Consider the following 21,464-nt stretch of genomic DNA (forward strand, 5'->3'; position numbering starts at 1 on the left):
ACATGACTTTTGTAGGATCTAGAGGACCAAAGGCCTGCTTAGTTTCTGTCTTTAGGACTCTGATCAATTGTTTGTATTCAGATGTTTTCATGCTTTTGATGTGAAAATCTTCATCTATGGAGGAGTTTTTTCAGGGTGGTATTTGAGCTTCTTTATTGCTTTCTTCAATAAACTAAACTGGAACAAAAACGTTTCCTTCTTTATTTTCTTTGAATGAGCCTGATCAAAACTTGATATCCAGATGAGTTTGATGAGCCAACAAGCCAAGTCCTATACATAATGGCTCTTTTCTCTGAAAATCAAATCCTGGAAGATTAAAATCAGCACAACATTCACCACTGTTATTTTGTATGCAGAAAATATGATTTAAATGAAAATTATGAGGATTTTTGACACCAGAGGGGAGTTCAGGATAAAGCTTTTTGTTGTTGCCACGTGTTTGTATCATTTGAGCAACATTGGCTTTTGGTTTTACTGTACAGTATTATGTTACGAATGTATTCATAAAAAAGTGGTGAGTGTCGCTCACTGGCGCTATCCAGTGGTTAGTTTATGTAACACAATACACTGCACATATATGTCGATACAAAAAATATTTTTTTCAACAAAAAAATACGATCCTCCAGATTTGTGTGCGCGTGTGTGCGTGACCACGGTAAAAGGTAGATCATCGCCAAATATATAAATAAATAAATAAAATTGCTTCAGAGCACGTTGTTATTTGTGTAGGCCTGTAGTAAAAAAGACATAAATAAATACATGAATAAAAATAGTTTCAGAGCAGGTTATTATTATTATTTTATTTTCTATGGCCGCTCAGAGGCACCGCAGAAATGTGTGTAAAAGTGCTAAACTTTTTAAACAGGTTGCTTGGTTACCGCCGGCTGAAAGCAGCGCGAGCCCATGCTTGAATGGGGTTGGGCAAAGCGGCTCACGTGTCCCACTTTGCCCTCGCCTCCCATTGGCGGAGGCCGAGTTGTTTTCGCGCCAAGCCGGTGCATTGTGGGGGTTGAAGGCAAAAGGCTGGTGGTCGGTGTCGTGTGGACGTCCGCGCAGGGGCGTCGTGTTTCGCTTTTTAAACTCCGTGGGGGATTTAAAACGCCGCACGGCGATACAGCACGGATGCGGGGCGAGGAGTCCTCGGATTCGGAGTCGGGGAGGATGGAGGAGAGCTCGGTGCGGAGGAGTTTGGAGGCGCTGTGTCAGGAGCTGAACATGGACGAGCAGACAGCCACTGAGGCTATGGATAACTTCACCGCTATCTGGAACACGTACACTCTGGAGGCGAGTCCACAGACCGACTCTTTTACTCCTAAACGCGTCTTTCCGGCTTCAGTTTAAACACCGTGGGGACGTAAACACCGGTTAAAGGGCTTCGGCTAATGTCTGTTTTTAATTTCAGTCCCGGAACCATAAAACCCACGCACGTTTCCGGTCGTCATTATTCCGCACATCTGATTGTTATTATTGTTTGGGTTTAGGGCCATAAATCTCAGGATGTGTCTTTTACAGTTGTAATAGTTTTATTACAAACGTATATCAACACCGTTTAAGTAATAACCATCTGTTGTTGACGCATTTAGTCCCTCCATGGTTTCTGTCCCTTTACAGGCCAGCATCCAACTAGCTTTTTCCAGTCTCTGTTTATTTTTAAACAGAAATAATACAAAAAAAATGAATGATTGGTTTTCAACAAAAGTAGGCCAGATATAGAAAATCCCCTCAGAATTTCCTCCTCGGAGGTTAAACGTCTCATTATATAGTTTGACAGTAAAGACACATTTTAACCACACATGAGTGTTTGGGTGGCAAAGGTCAAATCCTGTATTGATTTTGTTTACCGCAACAAATCCTCCTTCAGACAATCTGTTAAACAACTTCTGGGTAAAATAACAGTTCTCCCAGTCTTGGAATATATTCTTATTATCTACACATGTCCCCCATGTACTCTCCTTCACCAGTTGTATGTTATTTACCTGCTGTCTGCTTCACCACTGGAGCTCCATTTCCCGATAAACTGGACAATGAATGGTCACTGCTTTCATTTCATTTGCAAAACTCTTGTTGGGGAAAGCTCCTCTACGTCAACAGTTCATTCTCACTATTCACAACACAAATGAGAGTCTACGTTCTGGTCTGCACAAACCCGAAGCCTGTGTCTCCCTTTTGAATCATCTGCAACTGACTATAACACTTTCTACATTTATTCTACTTCCCTCTTTGCCAAATATCACAAAAACAATATTGAAGGATCACTGCGCTTCAGTTCTGTCACTGTCATTTTACAAAATATGCACCGATTCAGATTGAATGATGTAAATGTACTGTATTACAGTCCTTGGGGTTGGCCTGACTAATACATATGACTACAAAGTGTCTTTGCACGCACACTATTAGTACGATAGACATGATATAATAATCCATTACAAGCTTTCACAGAATGATCAAATTAATCTAAGTGGCAAAAAAACTCTATTGGGGAAACTAATCTACTGTACATCTGCTGTCCGTCTCTTTGATGACATTAAAGGACTGTTTACTTTACAGTTTAGAATTTAAGATGCAGATGTATGTGTTAGAATTGTTGACAAAATCAATTTTTTTGTTTTGTTAGGGAGAGGTGGTCCACTGGTTGGCCTGTTCGCTGTACGCCGCCTGCAGGAAGGGCTCCACTCCCACTGTGGGCAAAGGGCTGATGGAGGGGAACTGCGTCTCCCTCACCAGGATCCTTCGCTCCTCCAAACTCAGGTCAGTCGCCGTCGCCTCTGCAGGAGGTCGGGAGATCACGCAACACACAAGCTCCAGAATGAAAGTGGAGATCCTCAGTGTTTTGGCTTGTCTGCAGTGGTTCATTGTGACCTGCAGAAAAATTACATGTAACTAAACTATTTTATTAAATAGTCTTCTGTGTAACAAAGAATTGTCTCTAGCTGTTTGAGATAAAAATATTAGAGAGACTCTTAAGTGAAAACATGTTTCACTTCTCCGTGTTTCACTTCAGGGGATAAATGTTGAATTATCAGCCTCATCTGTTGTTGCCCCTCCAAGAAGTAAAGAAAATAGTTTGATGTAAACGGACTCATTTGCTTTCACTGCTGTTAATGCTGGTTTATCTGTATGCTTGATAGAAATCAGAAATATATTTTAATCCTTGGACAAGTGTATAAAAACGTCACTTCCAGCCCTGAAGCTCACAGGCTTCTGGGTTAAATCCTTTAAATATCTGGGTCATAAACTGCGCAATTCAGCATCTGGTAGTTTTGTTCATAATACTGCGATAATAATGATTACATTCTGCTTTCTCGTGGCTGATTCTTGCCATCTACATTCCCTTCTTCTGTCTTGTCTACACTTGAGCGACTTGCCAATACTGAGTACTGATACGAGTATTTAGAAAATGCCATAAAGCCTAATTCATACTTCATATGCAAACGATGCATGACGTCTATCTCCGTACTGCACTGTGAATACAGAACGCAGGCAGAGGCTTTGTTTACATTAACAACTGTAAACATTGTTTACTGTTTGTCTCACATTTGTTATTAATACTAAAGAATCTTCAAACCACTGACATTACTCGAGGTTTCTTACATTGCTGACTGAAGATGTCACGTAATACTCACCAGCTTCACAGGCAGAAGTGTCGAGCCCCATACTGGTGTCGGTATTGGTGTAAATGATGTAAATGACATTCTTCTCCTGACTCCACTGACACGATTGAATCTGCATATCTGTCCTCAGCTCAGAAACAAGCAGAAATACTGAACTTGCCTTCAAAAAACAAGCAGAAATTGTCCCTTTCCCACTGTCTGATCAGTCATGGATGCACCATAGATCCTCCATCTCCTCCGGAATAAATGAGGTGAATAGTTTGTGTCTCCTTCCCCAGTCTGATCCAGTTCTTCTCCAAAATGAGGAAGTGGTCGGACATGTCCAACCTGTCGCAGGACTTCCGGCTGCGGCTGGAACGTCTGGAGAGGAACTTCGAGGTCTCCACCGTCATCTTCCGCAAGTTCGAGCCCATCTTCATGGACATGTTTCAGAACCCTCAGGGCGGCGAGCCGCCGCGGCAGCCCCGCAGCAGAAAGCACAGGCACGACACAAACACGCGCCATTTCACTCTTACCGCCGTCGTGTAGACGTGGCGAGAGCCGTCCTATCTAACACTGTGTGTGTGTGTGTGTGTGTGTGTGTGTGTGTGTGTGTGTGTGTGTGTGTGTGTGTGTGTGTGTCTCTTCTCTCTGGCGCTGCAGGCGGCTTCCCTGTCACATCAGCGAAGTGTTCAAGTTCTGCTGGACTCTGTTTGTCTACACCAAAGGTACCGTTCACGGCTGTGGTTCCACGCCATCATCTCCATTTTTTATGATCTGTGAGCTTTGGCGTCAACGTTTGACGCACGCGTGTGTGTGTGTGTGTGTGTGTGAAGGTAACTTCCGTATGATCGGTGACGACCTGGTGAACTCGTACCACCTGCTGCTCTGCTGCCTGGACCTGGTGTTCGGGAACGCCCTGCTGTGCGCCAACAGGAGGGACCTGATCAATCCGTCATTCAGAGGTGAGCCTCGCCTCACAGCCAAATCTCCACGCCGCTGGTCGGCGGTCCGGCGGGAGCTGACGCCGCGTTTGTTTTGCGCAGGTCTGCCGGCGCAGTACCGCGCAGACGGCCACGTGTCCTCCGACGAGCCTCCCCCGTGTGTGCTGGAGAGGCTGTGCGAGCTGCACGACGGGCTGGTGGTGGAGGCCAAGGGCATCAAGCAGCACTACTTCAAACCCTACATACAGAAGCTGTTCGACAAACAGGTGCAGTCAGCTTTTCTGCATAATATTATTACAGGTGGGGGGAAAAAAGCAGCTGGTTTATTCAGTTCATTTTCATTTGTAGATTTCTTACACGGAGCAATTTTATCTCCGTTTTGAGCCTAATGGAGCTCCTCCAGATGTGAACACGTGTTAATGCATCGGAGCGTTTGCATAGGAAGTAAATAGATTTAAACTTTCATCAACAGCAGGTGGTGACGTCCCAATGTTCTCACTGTGAAATGGGGTTTTTCTGCAGCACAGATGTTTAACATTTTCTAATCAGATTAAAGAAAAGCTGCATTTCAGATACACTCCCCAGCCTTTAATCCTCATTTTTTTTCCCTCTCTGTTGATAATCCATCCATCTTGTAGATCTTCGTTGCGAAGCAAATATTCCACTTTCCCTTTTTCTATCCCCTGTAATCTCATCCTAATATCCCTTTTTAACAATCAGATCCTGAAAGGCAACGAAGATCACCTGACAGAAACGTTGGACCCTCAAAACTTCATTGACAACAAGTAAGCAACATCAGCTCATCCTCCTCTCGGCCCCCTGAGGGCAACTTTGTTCCTCCTGCTGCTATTGGAGTCTTTCATTTGTAACTCTGTGTGTGTGTGTGTGTGTGTGTGTCCTGCAGTAAAGCTATAAACCGGGAGTACGAGGAGTACGTGTTGACGGTGGGAGATTTTGATGAGCGAGTGTTTCTGGGAGCCGACGCAGACGAAGAAATCGGAACTCCGAGGAAGACCGTCCAGGATCCGTTAGCCAGCCAGGGCAACCAGCTGCAGCAGCACGTGGAGAAGGTGAACGCCCACTGCAGACCTTGACAGCAGTCACGTGCACCTGATTTCACGTAATCAACGAGGCCTGAACGAACGCTCCGTCTTGGCGTTCTTGTCGTTTGCAGTCGGGCTCCCTCGCCCCCTCCACCCCCCTGACGGGCCGGGTCTACCTGAAGGAGAAGGACCTGCTCGTCACGCCCGTCTCCTCGGCGACGCAGAGCGTCACCCGGCTGCAGAGCATGGTGGCCGGTCTGAGGACGGCGCCCAGCGAAGCCCTGCTGCAGATCTTCAAGTCAGCACTTTTATTTCTGCCTCCACTAATTATTAACATCCATCCACCTGTCAGTGATCCGCCTGTCCGTCCATTAATCCATACGAGCACACAGCTAACCCGTCCAGCCACGATTTCTAACAGAGACACACACACAACGATAGACGGTTTAGAACTACTAATCACAAAACGTTTGGATTCAGACAAAAATTATCAGATTATCGGTTGTTAATGTAAAATGAAAGAATCTTTCTATGTTTCCAGGTCCTGCACCAGAGATCCCACAGAGTCCATACTGGGCCGAGTAAAAACCCTTGGACAAACCTTCAAAGAACACTACACCAACGACTCGGAGGACACTCCCGGGTCTCATATCGGTACGACCCCCTGCTGGCCAAGTACAATCCGCAGTGACTTCATGTACCACTGGACGCAGTGTGAACTGTGTCACAGGTGTTAAGTATTGCGTCTTGGTGTTGCAGACTTTGCGGAGAACCGTTTGAAGCTGGCGGAGATCCTCTACTACAAGATCCTGGAGAACGTCATGGCCCTGGAGTCCAAACGGCTGCAGGGCAGAGACATGAGCGTAAGGAACCCCCCCCCCCGTCAATCAGTCAGTCAGGCTGTGTGTTTGTGCGTCATCTGAAGACAGACATGTTCCTGGTGTCGGTAGGTGTTGTTGGAGCAGGACATCTTCCACTGCTCCCTCATGGCGTGCTGCCTGGAGGTGGTGCTGTTCGCCTACAGCTCTCAGAGGACGTTTCCCTGGATCATCAACATCTTCAAACTGGCCCCGTTCTACTTCTTCAAGGTAACACACTCACACAGAAACACACACGTGAATCATTTTGTACAGTTGTCAGGTTGTATTTCAGAAGATATTTCACTCCTGCAGCCAATAGTAATGTTGTCTGCATTGTAGTAGTTTATCTCAGCTGGTATATTGGATGTTAGAAACAGTAACATGTAGATTACAGATATTCCTTCTTCACATAACTGATATAATTTCAGCTCATATCTAGAATAGATCAGACCCACACAGTGCTAACAGCCCAGCTAATGCTAACACTACAATAATACAGATATGTGGCCATAATTAACACGAGACATTATGTGGAACCAGTTACTCTTTTTGTTCATTTACTAATAAAGTTGTTTTTTTACTGTAGACAAATGATAAGTATCACAAAGTTGCACGTTAACAAAAGAAGGTTTCATTGTCTTTGAACACTGAAGCGTTTTTGCTTCTGTCTCTCTGTGTGATGAGGAAAACTGAAGCCTCCCACCGAGACCCCCCGCGGTGCCGGCAGCACGTCCTCGTTGACGCTCTCCGCTTGTGGTTCCCCGCAGGTGATCGAAGTGTTCATTCGCTCAGAAGAAGGCCTGTCCAGAGACATGGTGAAGCATCTGAACTCCATCGAGGAGCAGGTTCTGGAGAACCGAGCGTGGGCGGCGGGCTCCGCCCTGTGGAGCGCCCTGCAGGCCGCCGGGAACAAAGTGCCCACGGTGGAGGAGGTCAGCGACGCCACACAAGTTTGGGGTTTTCCCCGCTTGAAAACGCGAATCTTTTCTCTGCAGATCTCATGGCTTCTCTCTCTCCGCAGGTCAACTTCTCTTCCAGCCTCGACTCCGGTTCTGCTTCCGGTTCTGCTTCCAACAGTGCAGCTCAGTCCCACCTCCCCATGGTGGCGCTCTCCCCGATCATCCACCCTCGGATCAGGGAGTTCCGAACGGGCCTGGGCAGCGCGCGGAAAGGTGGGGCTTGTGTCCGCTGTGTGTGATTTTCATTTTCCTTTTAACTCGAAGAGACTTTTCTTACGTCGGTCCTTCGGACGAGGTCGACTTTTCTCGTTTGAATTTAGAACAGTTCACACTTCCAGGTAAAATGTGTTTTTTATTTAATGTGAGATTGTGTCAGATTGTTTCTGGGGGGTTTAGATCTGATTTCAGAGATGAACAGATGTTTCAAAAACTATAGAAATATATATCCTACATATTGCATCTCTTCATAGAAATCCTGACATTTTTGACCACGGATAACTTTTGCAGATTGTTTATTTGTGAACAATGATTCAGATTAACCTCCCGTCCTGTGTCATGCCTCCTCCTGCAGACATCCCTCCCTCTCCGCTGTCGGTCCACGACCGCTACAGCTCCCCCGCAGCCGGCAGCGCCAAACGCCGCCTCTTCGGAGACGACCCTCCGGCCCCGGCGCCGCCGCGACTGACCGCCATGCCGTCTCCTGCCAAGAGGCTGACGTTCACCACGAGCAGCACCCTGAAGATCGGAGGACAGCCGGGGCAGACCACCATGCTCAGCATCCCAATACAAGGTGGGACACTGAGCACGGAGTCAAAGGAATTTACTATGGGCGAACCATTAACACTTTTTTAAGCGACAAGTACGAGTTCGACTTGCTACTTGCCGATACCGAGTATTTTCTTTTAATGCCATAAAGCCTGATTCGTATGCAAATGACGTGCGAGGGCTGTGCGTTGCCGCGAACCAGCAAAACTCCCAATATGTTCGATACCGTATTACTCCTAATAGACGCTCAGTACGCGAGTGGGTGTACATCTATTGGGAACATTTGAGTGCAGGTTAAAACATCCTGCGAAATATGGTAAGTCCATCCTTTGTTGATGCAAAATTAGTCATGAAGTTGTGGTTGTCTTTAAAGACGTTTGCTTTTTCCTTCTCGTGCTCCACGTCTTTAAAAAGGTTGCTCTTCTATTGGGAACTATACGGTATGTAGCAGAACGTACTTTATAGTAGTATTGGAAAATACCCGATTGGGATTTTTGATGTGGTAATATTTAGCAGGTTTTATCACGGAGTTTTTTTCGAGTTGGAGAACTCCGTGTAGTGTGAGACCTGGTACTGGTGTCAGTACGAGTCACCGAGCTTCAAACAGATGTTTATTCCAGAGGTTTTTACTATTTTATTTAAGGAAATCGGTTTACTGAAAACAAGGCTAGTTTGTTTTGCCTTGTACTCGGACCGCCGCCGCCGGGACTCTGGAAGCTTCTGCTCCTTCCTGATTGGCCGCTTTGTCCGCAGGCACGAACAGCGACCGGACCATAACGCTGATCCCAGTGCAGCCCTGCGACGCCTCCGGCACCGTCACCGCCCAGTTCCTGCTGACCACCTCGCCGAGCCGGCCCATCGCCCCCCCCACTGCTCCCCTCATCGCCCCCGCCGCCATTGCTGCCGCCGCCGCCGCCTCCGATACCCAGACGGGAAACGGGCGCCCGCGGCGAACCGGGTCGCTCGCCCTCTTCTTCAGGAAGGTACGAGCTGGAAAAACCTCCTGGTCGGGACGGGAATCGGATTAGAAAGTGAAGTAAAGTTTGTGACCCCGCCGCTGGCGTCTGCGTGCGTCCGCAGGTGTACCACCTGACCAGCGTCCGGCTCCGGGACCTGTGCGTGAAGCTGGACATCTCGTCGGAGCTGCGGGGGAAAATCTGGACGTGTTTCGAGCACTCGATGGTCCACAGCACCGAGCTGATGAAGGACCGACACCTGGACCAGCTGCTGCTCTGCAGCATCTACATCATCTCCAAAGTAACGACGCACATTAAGCCTTTCTGCCGTTTCAGTTTCAGTGCAAACATCAAGACGTTGCTGCGTGAATGCAAAAACTACTGCCGTTTCACTAAAAGCCTTGTCGAAAATGGAATCGCGGCATGAGGCCGGAGGAGTGTGGAAACGCTGACTGTGACTCTTGATTTCCTCTGCGTAGATCACCAAAGAGCCTCACACCTTCCAGGACATCATGAAGTGTTACCGCAGCCAGCCTCAGGCCAGCAGCCACGTGAGGAACACACACACACTTTCATCAAGACAGTTCAGCCTTGTGCGTGTCTCTGATGTGTGGATGTGTGTGTGTGTGTGCAGGTGTATCGCAGTGTGTTGCTGCGTCGCACTCCCAGAGAGCCGGTGGCTGATGAAAACATGGAGGTGGATTCCGTTTCTGGAGGAGAATGTAAGAACACACACACACACACACACACACACACACACACACACACACACACACACACACACACACACATTAGATTACACATTTTTCTGATACGGTTGGCGCGTGTGTTCATTTCAGCTGCAGAGAAAACCAATCAGCTTTCGGCAGAAGCAAACGCTGACCAATCGGGGGAGGAGGAGCGTGGAGACCTGATCCAGTTCTACAACAGCATCTACATCCTGAGGATGAAGAGCTTCGCCCTGCGATACGCCACCCACGATAACCGGGTACGGCGGCGGCGTCTGTTTTCGTTGTTGTGATAGTTGTTGTTGTTGTTGTTGTTGTGTTCTCACGGTGCGTCGCTCTCCGCAGGCCGACGCTCCTCCTCTGTCTCCGTTCCCGTCGGTCCGGGCTCAGCCGCTGTCTCCTCGCAGAGTCTCTCAGAGACACTCGCTGTACGTCTCCCCTCACAAGAACTCGGCAGGATGCCTCACGCCAAACTCCTTCACCTACAGGATCAACAGCAGCCCGTCCAAGGCAAGCGCACGCACACACACACACACACACACACACACACACACACACAAAGCGTGTTTAAAGAAAAGAAAAACAACAACTTGGGTAAAGAAGAGTTTTCTTTACAGATCTGGTACATTTTTCTGAAGGGAATTCAGATTCGTCCACTTGATGATAATTCAAGTATAGTTCCAATTTCTAAGGATGCTTGAAGTTCTGAAAGACCAAAAAAAATCATCATTGGCAAAATGACACTGAAGTTTTCTGAACACCAATAACAATTCAACAGACTTATATTAGACAGCGCTGAGAGAAAGAAGGCAATATAGCCATTTGGGAAGTGGTACCAGTATCAGGTATTTTCCAATACTACGTGGAGAAAAGGAAGGCTGACTTTAAAGGCGGAGTGAAATGTAAAACACTACTTTGCAAAAAACGATAGTTGGGCTACTACTTCTAAGGTTCCTCCGACTCTGCCCCACCACTGTTGTCGCATAACGAAGTTATTTGAATTTTGAATCTCCAGCCGAGGAAGTCGGAGGGATCCTTCTTCGTGGGCGTGACGTCAAGAGTTGTGCAGATCTCCATCTGTTGTGTTTACATTGGCTTGTTTCCCTCTTAAATATCCAAGTTTTGACAGTGTTTTGAAGTTATAGTCGGCGTTTTATGAGCCTTGACGAAACATTGAGCCTGGAAGAGACCGAGAGAGGAGAAAAGGAGCACGGGCGCCGGGAGCGGCTAGCTCGCGCTGCTAGCGGAAACATCTTCATCAATCACTGGATTTGAAATGATGATGATGATGAAATATGGTTAAATTCAGCCTCTTCGTGGTCAAAACTCTGATCCGCCATAATGTAAACACAACTTGGGCGTGTGCACAACTCGTGATGTCACTCTATTATTGTCAGAAGCTCCGCCCAGCAGCGAAAATACCGCTGTTTATCGGCTATTTTCTTGATTGCCGTGTTTTAACATTTTACCCTCGGACCAGTTAGCATAAAAAGGATCCTAGAAGCGACAGCCAGAGAGGTTTTGGAGGTCGAATTTTCATTTCACTGGGACTTTAAATTATATTCTGCTAAAATATCATATATAAACTACAGAACAGACACAGAGTGGTGGTGGAGGAGTTTCACTGCAAAGCATTAGCTTTCCCATATAATGAATGGGACTTCATGACCTTTAATAAGTTCTCATGTCGGTATCGGGAAGTAACTAAAGGTTTGTTGTCGTACACCTCAAGGTGCATAACGGGAGATAAAACAAAACACAAAAGCAAAGTGGTGTCGGTGAGTCTCGGTGTATTTCACGCGACTTTAACCCGGCGTCTGCTTCTCAGCAGGAGCTGTCGGACATCAACCGGATGATCCGGCAGGGCTGCGTGAGCCGCAAGCGGGCCTTCACCATGGAGGGCGACGTGATGATGTCATCGGCCTGCGACTCCCCCAGTAAGCGGGCGTGTCCGGAGAACGGCAGCAGCCCCGACGTGCTGCTGAAGCGGCTGCAGGACGTCGTGTCCGAGCGGCAGAGTCACTGACGCGCGGAACTCTGAGCGCCGAGAGGAAGGCGATCGCCCGCTTTTAATCCTCGGCGCGGTTTACATTAGGACCTGGTGGCAGCGCGACTAGGGACGCCTTCGTTTCACCGCTTTCTAAACCCTCCACAATAAAATCTCATGACATGACGAGACGTTCCGCAACTGAAACCCTCCACGTGCAACACCTCAATTTACAAACGTGTGTGTGTGTCCACATCCACACACACACGTTCACCAACACGCAAGTTCAAATTTTGGTACACACTCGTCGAGTACGAAGAATTCATCCCGCAAGTAAGTTATTTATTAGTGTTTTATTGATTTTAAAACAAAATTGAGCCTGCAAGTCGAGAGTGAGGGCAAAAAAACCCACACTTCATTTACACAGAACCAAACTGTTGGAGCCTTTTAGATTTGACTTTGTCACATTTACCTGGCAGATCGTTTTCACTGCTCGACCTGTCGAGGTGCTGCTGCAAACAACAAACAAACAAACAAACAACACAATCTCACCGTAGATTCATTTGAAAAACATGTAATAGTTAAACTTGTGTATAGTTTCCTTGAACCTGAATCTTCCGCGTTTGGAGGTTATTTTTACTTCTGTGTCGACTTTTATGTGTTTTACTGTTATAATAACTTTTTTTTCTTTTTTTTTTATGTTGTAAAAAAAGAAAATAGAGGCTCACCGCTAACAAGAAGAGTGCTCTGCTGGCTCCACGTGTGTAGTATCTACACGTCATTTTAAAATCTAACCTGCTTCCATTAGGGGGAAAAAAAGTCTCCGTTTTTTTGTTCTGTTTTTTTTTTCCTTAATGATTTGAGAAAAAAAAGTCTGAACAAATGTTAAAAGGAAAAAAATAAAAGTAGCTTTTCTTTCTCACTATCATCCTGCAGAGAAAAAAATGCAATAATTAAGGAAACGCAGCTTTTCTAACTCCTGTGTTTGTTTTTCTTTTGTATTTCTTCCAGTCCAGTTTTGTACATTAACAGAAACACTCGAGTCATTAAACATCTGACTTTCATCTGTCTTTGTGTTTGATTCTCTCTAAACTCGTGTCGACTTGTTATATTTGTGCTTTTTTTCTTCCTCGTCTGTTTCTTCCTCGACATTTTACAGCAAAATCCATTCAGAAAAACGACTTGGAACGGCGTCTAATAGTGACGACAAACAACAAAAAACAAGCCGTTCTTGAATTTCTGTTGTCCTTCGACTCCTGGAGAAAAAGTTCTGAATTTCTTTTTGTTTTTTTCCTGTTTCACATCATTGGTTGAACTTTCTAACCGCAAATCCTGAAAAGTGTTTGAATGAGAGAAAACCGACAGGCGACAGGCCGAGGTTTGGACGTCCAGGAGCGGCTTCCTCTCTTTCTTCACGTAATATCTGAAAAGGAGTTCATCTGAACACTTCTGGAAAAAACCGCCGCCACATTTTAAAACCAAATGAAGATTGTTTAAAAGTTGTTAAGCTATTAACTGTTTGCAGGTCGGTCTGGACATCTTCTTTGAAAACCGTCGCCTGTGAAAACATCTGCAGACAACATTTGTGGAAACCACTGCCTGTGAACACGGCGAGGAGGGGGGGGGATGTTGTAAAAAGCTGAATCCTCCGTGTGTTGACGGTGCCCAGGGTCATTGTCTGTGAACATTTGCACGGATTAACCAACCGTCTCCTGAAAACAATCCGTCGTTGCAAAACAAGCAGATGCTGAAGCTGCTGTCGCTCCGGAGGCCGACAGGTGATCGTTAAATGAACGTTTTCATGACCGCAGGTCTGCTAACGTGTCCACGTCTGCACTAGATGTGTGTTGCTATGGCAACAGGCGTGGAGATCATGATCTCTACAAAGGCGAGACGGTTCAGGGTTTTTTTTTCCACCAGCGGAGGTTCGTCTTCACGCTCGCCTCACAGGATTCGGCCTGTTCAGACCCTGAGGTGCTCGATTATCACCTTGTTTTTTTTTATAGGGATTTCTAATGTGCAGAATTAAAAAAAAAAATTTCTGCCTTTCCTTTGATTTAGAGCACTCGGTTACAAACAGTAGGAAATTTCCTGCAAGTGCATGGTTTTCAGTTAATAAACCCTAATTAAGTAGATTTATGGGCTTCAAGATGCTTTAATTGTCTTCTTCTGTTGAAGCACTAAAATACTGGTGGGACTAAAACGTTAATCTACATAATTAAGAGCCTTGAAATAAATCTTTTTTTTTTTTATCTCAGTACTTAGAAAACAAACTAAACTGTAATAAATATCTGCAGCTTTTTAAATAATAAATGGAAAATAAACAGCAGTTTTGATGAATAAAGTCTGACTATAGGTTTAGGTTGATTTTTTTTAGTGTGTGTGTGTGTGTGTGTGTGTGTGTGTGTGTGTGTGTGTGTGTGTGTGTGTGTGTGTGTGTGTGTGTGTGTGTGTGTGTGTGTGTGTGTGTGTGTGTGTGTGAGAGAGAGAGAGAGAGAGAGATGTAGGTCAAAAGGTGTAAAGTGGATCAAATCCTGTGACTCTGACAGACACCAGCAGAGGAAACCACGAGCTTCTCTCTGCGCATGCTCAGTCTCTCCCTCCCTCTCTCTCTCTCCCTCATCCTCCAGCAGCATCCCTCCATCCATCCCTCCGCAGCTCCACAGCCGCCCGGTCCTCGGCCGGTCTCTGCCCCGGGAAGCTCCAGGTAAGCCTCCGCCGTCCCCACAGCCCACACCCCGGCCCCGGCCGGTCCCTTTGCGCATTCCGCCTTCCTCCTCCTCCTCCTCCTCCTCCTCCTCCTCCTCCTCCGGTGAATCCACCAAATGCTCGCTGTCTTTCGGGCTACGTGGCGGCGGATACAGCCGGGGTGGATGCTGCCTCCCTGCCTGCCCTGATACCCCCCACCCCCCCGGTTGTGTTTCCCTCACGAGGACGCGCCGCCGCTCCGTGCGTCGTGCGGCTCCGCCGGGTCATCAGCCGTCTGCTCCCTCCCGGCAATGAAAAGCGCGTCAGGCGGTGTGGAGCTTATCTGGTCCGGATCACCCTGATACCACACACACACACACACACACACACACACACACACACACACACACACACACCCTCCAGGTCCTGGCAGTTTGGCGCATCACAAGGTCACAGTGATGCTGTCGGTAATTTGACAGCTTGCTCACTGATAGAAGCGAAGTGTGTCAGTGAGCTTCTTCTCCCTCCGTCTGGAAACCTTCAGTATTCTGACAGACCTGGTCCCATTTAAATCAAGCAAGACAAAGTGTTTTTGTTGTTTTTTGGTTTGTTTATTCTTTCCCCTCGGTTTGCCTGGAGGAGGGTTTGGATGTTCACACCAGCTCCCGCTGCCTGATCAGGATCACACCCAGGATGTGTTAACCAATTTATTCTGCTTAACCCTTTGTCAGATAGAGGACTAGAGTTGATTCTTTTTCTTTTCTTTAACGTTTCCTACGAACACATCTCACGAAAATATTTAATCGTGTTAATTATTCTACATTCGTAGGATTTTTCATGCTTTTTTGTTACTTTTGGTCGCCTGTTAATCCAAGTGAGTGAACCTGATTGTTGGTTTTACCTTGAAAATGTGAGGAAAACATACTAACTGTGATACATTATTTGTTGGGTTGCACTATAACACTATTTATTCAATTATTTATTTCTATACTGACAAATACAACACTGTTACAAGGTACTTTTATATAAGGAAAAAAAACAATTCCATTCCATTTTCAAGGCAAGTTATATTAGATATATGACTTATGTATGTTTATAAGTACGTATATGTGTAGGTATAGTCGGATGTAGATTATTTTGTGTGAATGTATTTTCAAGAAGTGTGAATTTAATTATGTAAATAGACGAACAAAGGAGAGAGAGAAATGTTAGGCCCCATTTACACGACAACGTTTCAGGTTATGACACCTAATCCGTTCAAAAAAAGGAGTGTTTACACTGGAGCAGTGGACACACAGACGACGCTGTAGTTAGTATGCCGGGCCACAGGGGGCGCTGTTGCTTGATTTTGTACTGAAACTACACAGACGCTTGTGCAGAGAACAATAAGGAAATGGAGAGAACACGATATCCACGTGGACTGACGACGCATCGGCTGCTATCAGGAGTGAGTCTCAGCTATTAAACTACTGATATGGACGATAAAACTTAGACTATTGACCGTAAGTCATACCACGACGGTCCGCCATGTTTGTTTACAAGTGGATGAGCGAAAGGGAGAGGGGGAGAGATACGCGCATGCGCAGTAAAAGGCTCTGTAGCCTCTGATTACCTCTGCAGGAGGAAACAGCGACTGTGAAAGAATCTTTCCACTTTGGGAGCCGGGATGAAAACTCTGCACACTGGTGGCGTGTAAACAGACCCCCCCCCCAACAGTGAAGAAAGTTTTGTGGTTACACTCGTATTTGTTGTCGTGTAAACGGAGCCTTAGTGACATGTTACAGCGACTCCAGCGGTCTAAACCGACAGCAGCTTCACTAGAAAATGGTCCAGCCCAAACTGTCTGGTTTAATTAATTAAAAAAACAGTCTTAAAGTAGAGACTGTGTCAAACTGAAACTGAAGCTGACTTATATACCTTATTTGGAGCTGTTGTGATGAACAAGTTTCCCCATGTCGGATTTTGATTCTGAAGTCTGATCTTATTGTATTTTAATACAACTCCTGTCCCACTGAGAGACATTTGAAAAACTATGGATTTTTTCTTTTCTCTTACATTTTTCAGGTTTATTCTCAAGCAATTAATACAGTCAAGCCCAACACTGACTTCTAAGATGTTTTCATGCTGACCTGGCAATCCTTTCCTTGGGGGGGGGGGGGGGGTTGGGAGCGACAGCGCCCCCTAATGAGCCGCTGTTGTAATTGACGTCCAGATGGTTTGGTGTGTCGTGTGAAAACAAACTAAACCAAGTTAAGGTGTGAACTTTGTTCTTTCTGTTGTCGGTTTAGGCCTTTTTCTCCTCATTCGGATCTAAAGGAGTGACGGCGGTGATGAGAGAACGGAAAATGGAAATGATAAACCACCAAGGTGTGTGTGTGTGTGTGTGTGTGTGTGTGTGTGTGTGTGTGTGTGTGTGTGTGTGTGTGTGTGTGTGTGTGTGTGTGTGTCAATCTGCTAAATAATGTCGTTTCATATGATCCACATAGAATAATTGTATTAAAGAAAATCCAAATTTAGAAATGATGACCGAGAACTATAGATGGACAGACGCTTTATTAAAATACTTTCTTTTTACTGAGGTTGTTCAATAAATGTAGAGAAATTATCAGATTATATTAAAGACTTGCGTTGCAATTTCTCAATAAAGACTTCAATCGCAGTAAAAGTGTCTGAAACGTGTGTTATATAAAAGTTGTCCAATGTGTCCGTCAGAGCGGAGGACGCCGAGCGGACGCCCGCTGGAGACATGAGCACATTTCCATGGAGTCGTGTCTCAACGCCGTAGAGCTCCGGGAGCTGCGGGGCGGAGGAGGCGGCCGCGGCGGAGGCCCGTCTCCTCCACCCAACTCCCGCCGCTGGGCCTCCCGGGGCTTCGAGAACGCCTCCTACCTGCAGGACGAGGACCTGCAGCATCAGCAGGAGGACGAGGAGGCGGCGGCGGCGGCGAGGTACCCGCCCTCGGGATCAGGAAACAACAAGGTGGGTGAGCGACTGTGTTTCCATGACGACGGAGCTCTGCGCGTATTCTCCCGAGATCTTGGTGGTTTTATTTTGACAGTCCGGGAAAAACAATCCAACTTGATCATCTGAACGTACGAACGTCCGCTTTATCTTTATCGTCTTTTGTTGTCGCTGAGCGTGTGTGTGTGGCTTCGTGTCAAACACAAGCAACAGCACCCTCTAGGGGCTCATTATGGAAACTTCATCGTCTGAAGTGTTTCTGCTGTTTCGACATCGTTTTCAAAATGTCGTCATGTAAACGTAAAGCTTGTCTGAAAATTAATGTACATTTTCACGTGAAACTGGTGCTGAATTGTCGCTTGTATTTTACGTTTTATTTTTCCAAGTTTCTTCTTGTTAATTTCCTTTGGTTTTATCTTTCCTGCAGCTTGAACATGTTATTTATGTTTTTTGCATTTCACTAATATATATAAAGTTATCTAAACAAAAAGTTTGTTGGTACTTCAAACTAAGCGTTTGTCGTCAATGAAACAAAACATAAACGAGTTGAATTGTTATGAAGCCAAACTAGTTATCTGAACGAAACACTAATTTGTTGTACTTGAGTATTGTTGTTTTCTCAGCTTGTGTTTTCTCAGTGAGTTGAAGTGGACGAAACACATTGAGTTAGTTTTAGGAAAGATTCAGTGTTTGTGGCTGATTTACTTGACTTTACTCGTCTCTTTGCATCAGGATGTGATTTAAACATCATTTTCATGACATTTCCCTGCGTCGGATATGTACATTTAGCTCTGCTTTTCATGTTCCGGTGATTTATCTGACCTGCGATCTGCTTCCTGACACCATGAAATGTGGAAAAAGATTCCGAGCGACAGTTTTACAGTTGTAATTATTGTTTATGGAGACGAGGAAAGCGAGGGAATACAAAGCAGCTCGGGGGGACGGAAGAAGGCAGAGCAAAGGCAGCTTGATCGCCCTCCCTCTCTCTCTCTCTCTCTCTCTCCATTCTTCTTTTCTTTTCTCCCTCTTTCTCACACTCTCACCCCTTCTTTCCATCCTCTTTTTCCTCCCTCTCTCCCTTCCTTCTTCTGTCGCCCGTCTTGCTTTCATTCCTCTCTCCTGAACATCTTCTCATCCCTCTCTCTCTCTCTGTCTTCCACTTCTCATGTCTCTCCCTCAATAATTGTCTTTCATTTCTCCCTTTTACTTTTCCATCCCCCTCTTCCTTCCTCAATCGCTCCTTCTCTCGTCTCTTTACCTCTCCCTCCCTCTTTTCACTCTTCCTCCTCCTCCTTTCTGACTTTGCATCCTCCTTCTCTTCCTTCACTCCCTCTCTCTCCCCCCTGCAGCCTCAGCAGGAGTCGTCCTCGCAGTCGTACGATGAGGAGGAGGGCGGAGGAGGAGGAGGCGGAGGAGGAGGTGGAGGTGGAGGAGGAGGAGGTCAGGAGGAGGCCCAGGACCTGACGGAGTTCCGCTCTCCAGACGACCACTCTGCGGATTACGGCTTCATCCTGGCGCTGGTGTTCCTGGTGAGCGGCATCGTGCTGGTGGTGATCGCCTACGCCATCCCGCGGGAGGCCAAGGTGGACCCGGACTCGGTGTCGGCGCGGCAGATGGAGAAGCTGGAGATGTACTACGCCCGGCTGGGCTCCCACCTGGACAAGTGCATCATCGCGGGGCTGGGCCTGCTGACGCTGGGCGGGATGTTCCTGTCCGTGCTGCTCATGGTGTCCATCTGCCGCGGCGAGATGTACCGGCGCCGCGCCGCCTTCGTCCGGCCCAAGAGGACTTACGGCTCCATCAACCTGCGCATGAAGCAGCTGGCCGCGGGCGAGGCGGGCGACGGGGACGCGGCGGGCGGCGGGGACGAGTTCCTGGTGGAGCGCGCCGAGGCGCAGAGGGATCACAAGTCGGACCCGGGGCCGAGCAGACACTCCTCCGCGCCTCCTCCTCCCGCTCCCTCGTCCTCCGGAGCGCGCTAACCCCAAGGTGCATCGTGGGGCGGGGGGGGGGGGGGGGGCGCACAGCGGTGCAGGTCGAAGGCTCATCTCCGGCACAAGGCTCCCGGTCGGAGCTCAGAGGATATTGATTCTGGCCAATCACATGGGGACGTGCGACTTCACAAAGAGGGCTGGATGCGGTGGAGGTGGAAGCGGCGGCGGCGAGGTAAGCCTGCCGGAGCTCATTCACAAAGACGAGTGGCTCGGCGCAAAATCCTCGGATGTTAATCACAAGACTGAGTTCCACGTTGAAAAGCACATTAAAATGTGAGAAAAGCACAGCGGAGAGCAAAGGTCCCCCCCCCCTGTTGAGTCGAGCGAATCAGACACAGACTTTCAATATCTGACGGTACAGGTTACGGGGAGTTTAAACAAAAAAAAAAAACGACCTCAGATTGAAACATGGAGGAAAAATAAACGGCGGCGACAGGTGTGGGAGTGAGCCGGGACGTTTTTATACCAACACCAGCAGTGAGCAGAGGGAGGAGGAAACCGACGGAGAGCAGGGAGGGATCAGCTCAGACTGAAGGGATCTGAAAGAGGAGTAGAAAGTAGGGTTGAGCCGGGAACGACTCCCGAGGGTGAAAACGACTCCAGTGGGTGAAAACGACTCCCGAGGGTGAAAACGACTCCAGTGGGTGAAAACGACTCCCGAGGGTGAAAACGACTCCAGTGGGTGAAAACGACTCCAGAGGGTGAAAACGACTATAGAGGGTGAAAACGACTCCAGAGGGTGAAAACGACTATAGAGGGCGAAAACGACTCCAGAGGGTGAAAACGACTCCAGAGGGTGAAAACGAATCCAGAGGGTGAAAACGACTCCAGAGGGTGAAAACGACTCCGCCTGACGAATACAAGCTTCTTTTTTTTTTTTTTACCACATTATCAGTCATGGTCCTCCTGCTCCTCCTGCTCTGCGAGTCGATTACGTCTGAAATGAGTCTTTAATCGACTCGTCGCTCATGTGAAGGCGTCCCGGTTCGCTCCGCACCGACCCGTCGCCGACGGGAAATAAAGTCCCTCCATCAGCAGCTGCTGCGTCACGTTGTGACAAAAAGAAATGTGAAAATCCTGCTCCAGTATTGAGGAATATGAGAAGATCTAAGCCAAAGCTGCACCATTTAAACATAAAAACAAACAAACTCCATCTGGTTTCAGATGATCAAACATCTAAATCTTACAATCAGAGACGGAAAAAGTATTTATTATACATCACAAGGACACAGTCAGAGTACTTCATGGTACTTTTGAGGGTACAAATATACAGTTTTACCCTTTTGTGTGTTTTCCTTTTGGTCACCGTGTCGACAAATGTACAAAACCTTTTATTCATCCTCTTTCAAAGCGACTCATCCGTCGCCTGCAATCAGACAAAGTAAATGATGTTGTGAGGATTTATTTAACATTTTACCTCGAACTCGTATTATTTCAGCAGATCTCTTCAACGTCAAATTACTCAACGATGTAGATTCTATTCGTTTTATTTTATTTCCTCGGATTGTGTGAAATGTTACCCAGACAAGCCGACGGTTCAAATCTTCCTATCGCTACAAATATTTACAAGAATGTAAAAGTATTTACACGCTATGTACTTAACGAAGCCAGTTGCCTGCTTGAGAAACTGTAAATGTGAATGTCTTGTGGAATTTTACAAGCGAATCAGGGGGCGTGTTGCATCACCGGGTCGCTGACGTCAGCCTTCGTTAGGATTCCCGGAATCGGCATAGAAGAAAGATTTCGGAACAAAAAAAGTGAAGTGACGTTTATGCCTAAAATACTCTGAATTAAGTTGTTTTCAAAGTGTGGGAGGATGACGACCTCTTGTCGAGCGACTTATATGTGGAGAAAAACACAAGTAGGCTCGAAAATGTGTATTTTATATATATTTATATATATGTATTAGAATATGTAATAATAATATATTTAAAATACAAAGTGAGGAATAAGTAAAGTGTTACAGATGGAAACAAACAACCAAAGTGA

At 46.7% G+C, this 21,464-nt stretch overlaps 2 protein-coding genes across 2 annotated transcripts; both read left to right on the forward strand.

Annotated features, from left to right (window-relative positions):
• Positions 1 to 1,095: 1,095 nt before the first annotated feature.
• On the forward strand, positions 1,096 to 12,896 carry rbl1 (retinoblastoma-like 1 (p107)). The gene is made up of 22 exons (XM_080494851.1): positions 1,096 to 1,288; positions 2,619 to 2,748; positions 3,890 to 4,093; positions 4,254 to 4,318; positions 4,427 to 4,555; positions 4,637 to 4,800; positions 5,255 to 5,319; positions 5,439 to 5,604; positions 5,709 to 5,875; positions 6,119 to 6,231; positions 6,337 to 6,440; positions 6,528 to 6,665; positions 7,205 to 7,369; positions 7,459 to 7,609; positions 7,968 to 8,186; positions 8,915 to 9,144; positions 9,242 to 9,418; positions 9,597 to 9,668; positions 9,752 to 9,839; positions 9,957 to 10,105; positions 10,191 to 10,355; positions 11,677 to 12,896. Exons 1-22 carry the CDS (start codon positions 1,123 to 1,125, stop codon positions 11,869 to 11,871), a joined length of 3,222 nt encoding a protein of 1,073 aa, XP_080350977.1. The 5' UTR covers positions 1,096 to 1,122; the 3' UTR covers positions 11,872 to 12,896.
• Positions 12,897 to 17,280: 4,384 nt separating this feature from the next.
• tmem74b (transmembrane protein 74B) lies at positions 17,281 to 19,463 on the forward strand (the record flags this gene model as incomplete). Its single annotated transcript, XM_080495360.1, has 2 exons — positions 17,281 to 17,499; positions 18,906 to 19,463. The coding sequence occupies 2 exons, from the start codon at positions 17,281 to 17,283 to the stop codon at positions 19,461 to 19,463; spliced, it is 777 nt and encodes a 258-aa protein (XP_080351486.1).
• Between the last annotated feature and the right edge of the window lie 2,001 nt (positions 19,464 to 21,464).

The sequence above is a fragment of the Blennius ocellaris genome (genome assembly GCF_963422515.1).
Source record: "Blennius ocellaris genome assembly, chromosome: 4".
Taxonomy (NCBI): Eukaryota; Metazoa; Chordata; class Actinopteri; order Blenniiformes; family Blenniidae; genus Blennius; species Blennius ocellaris.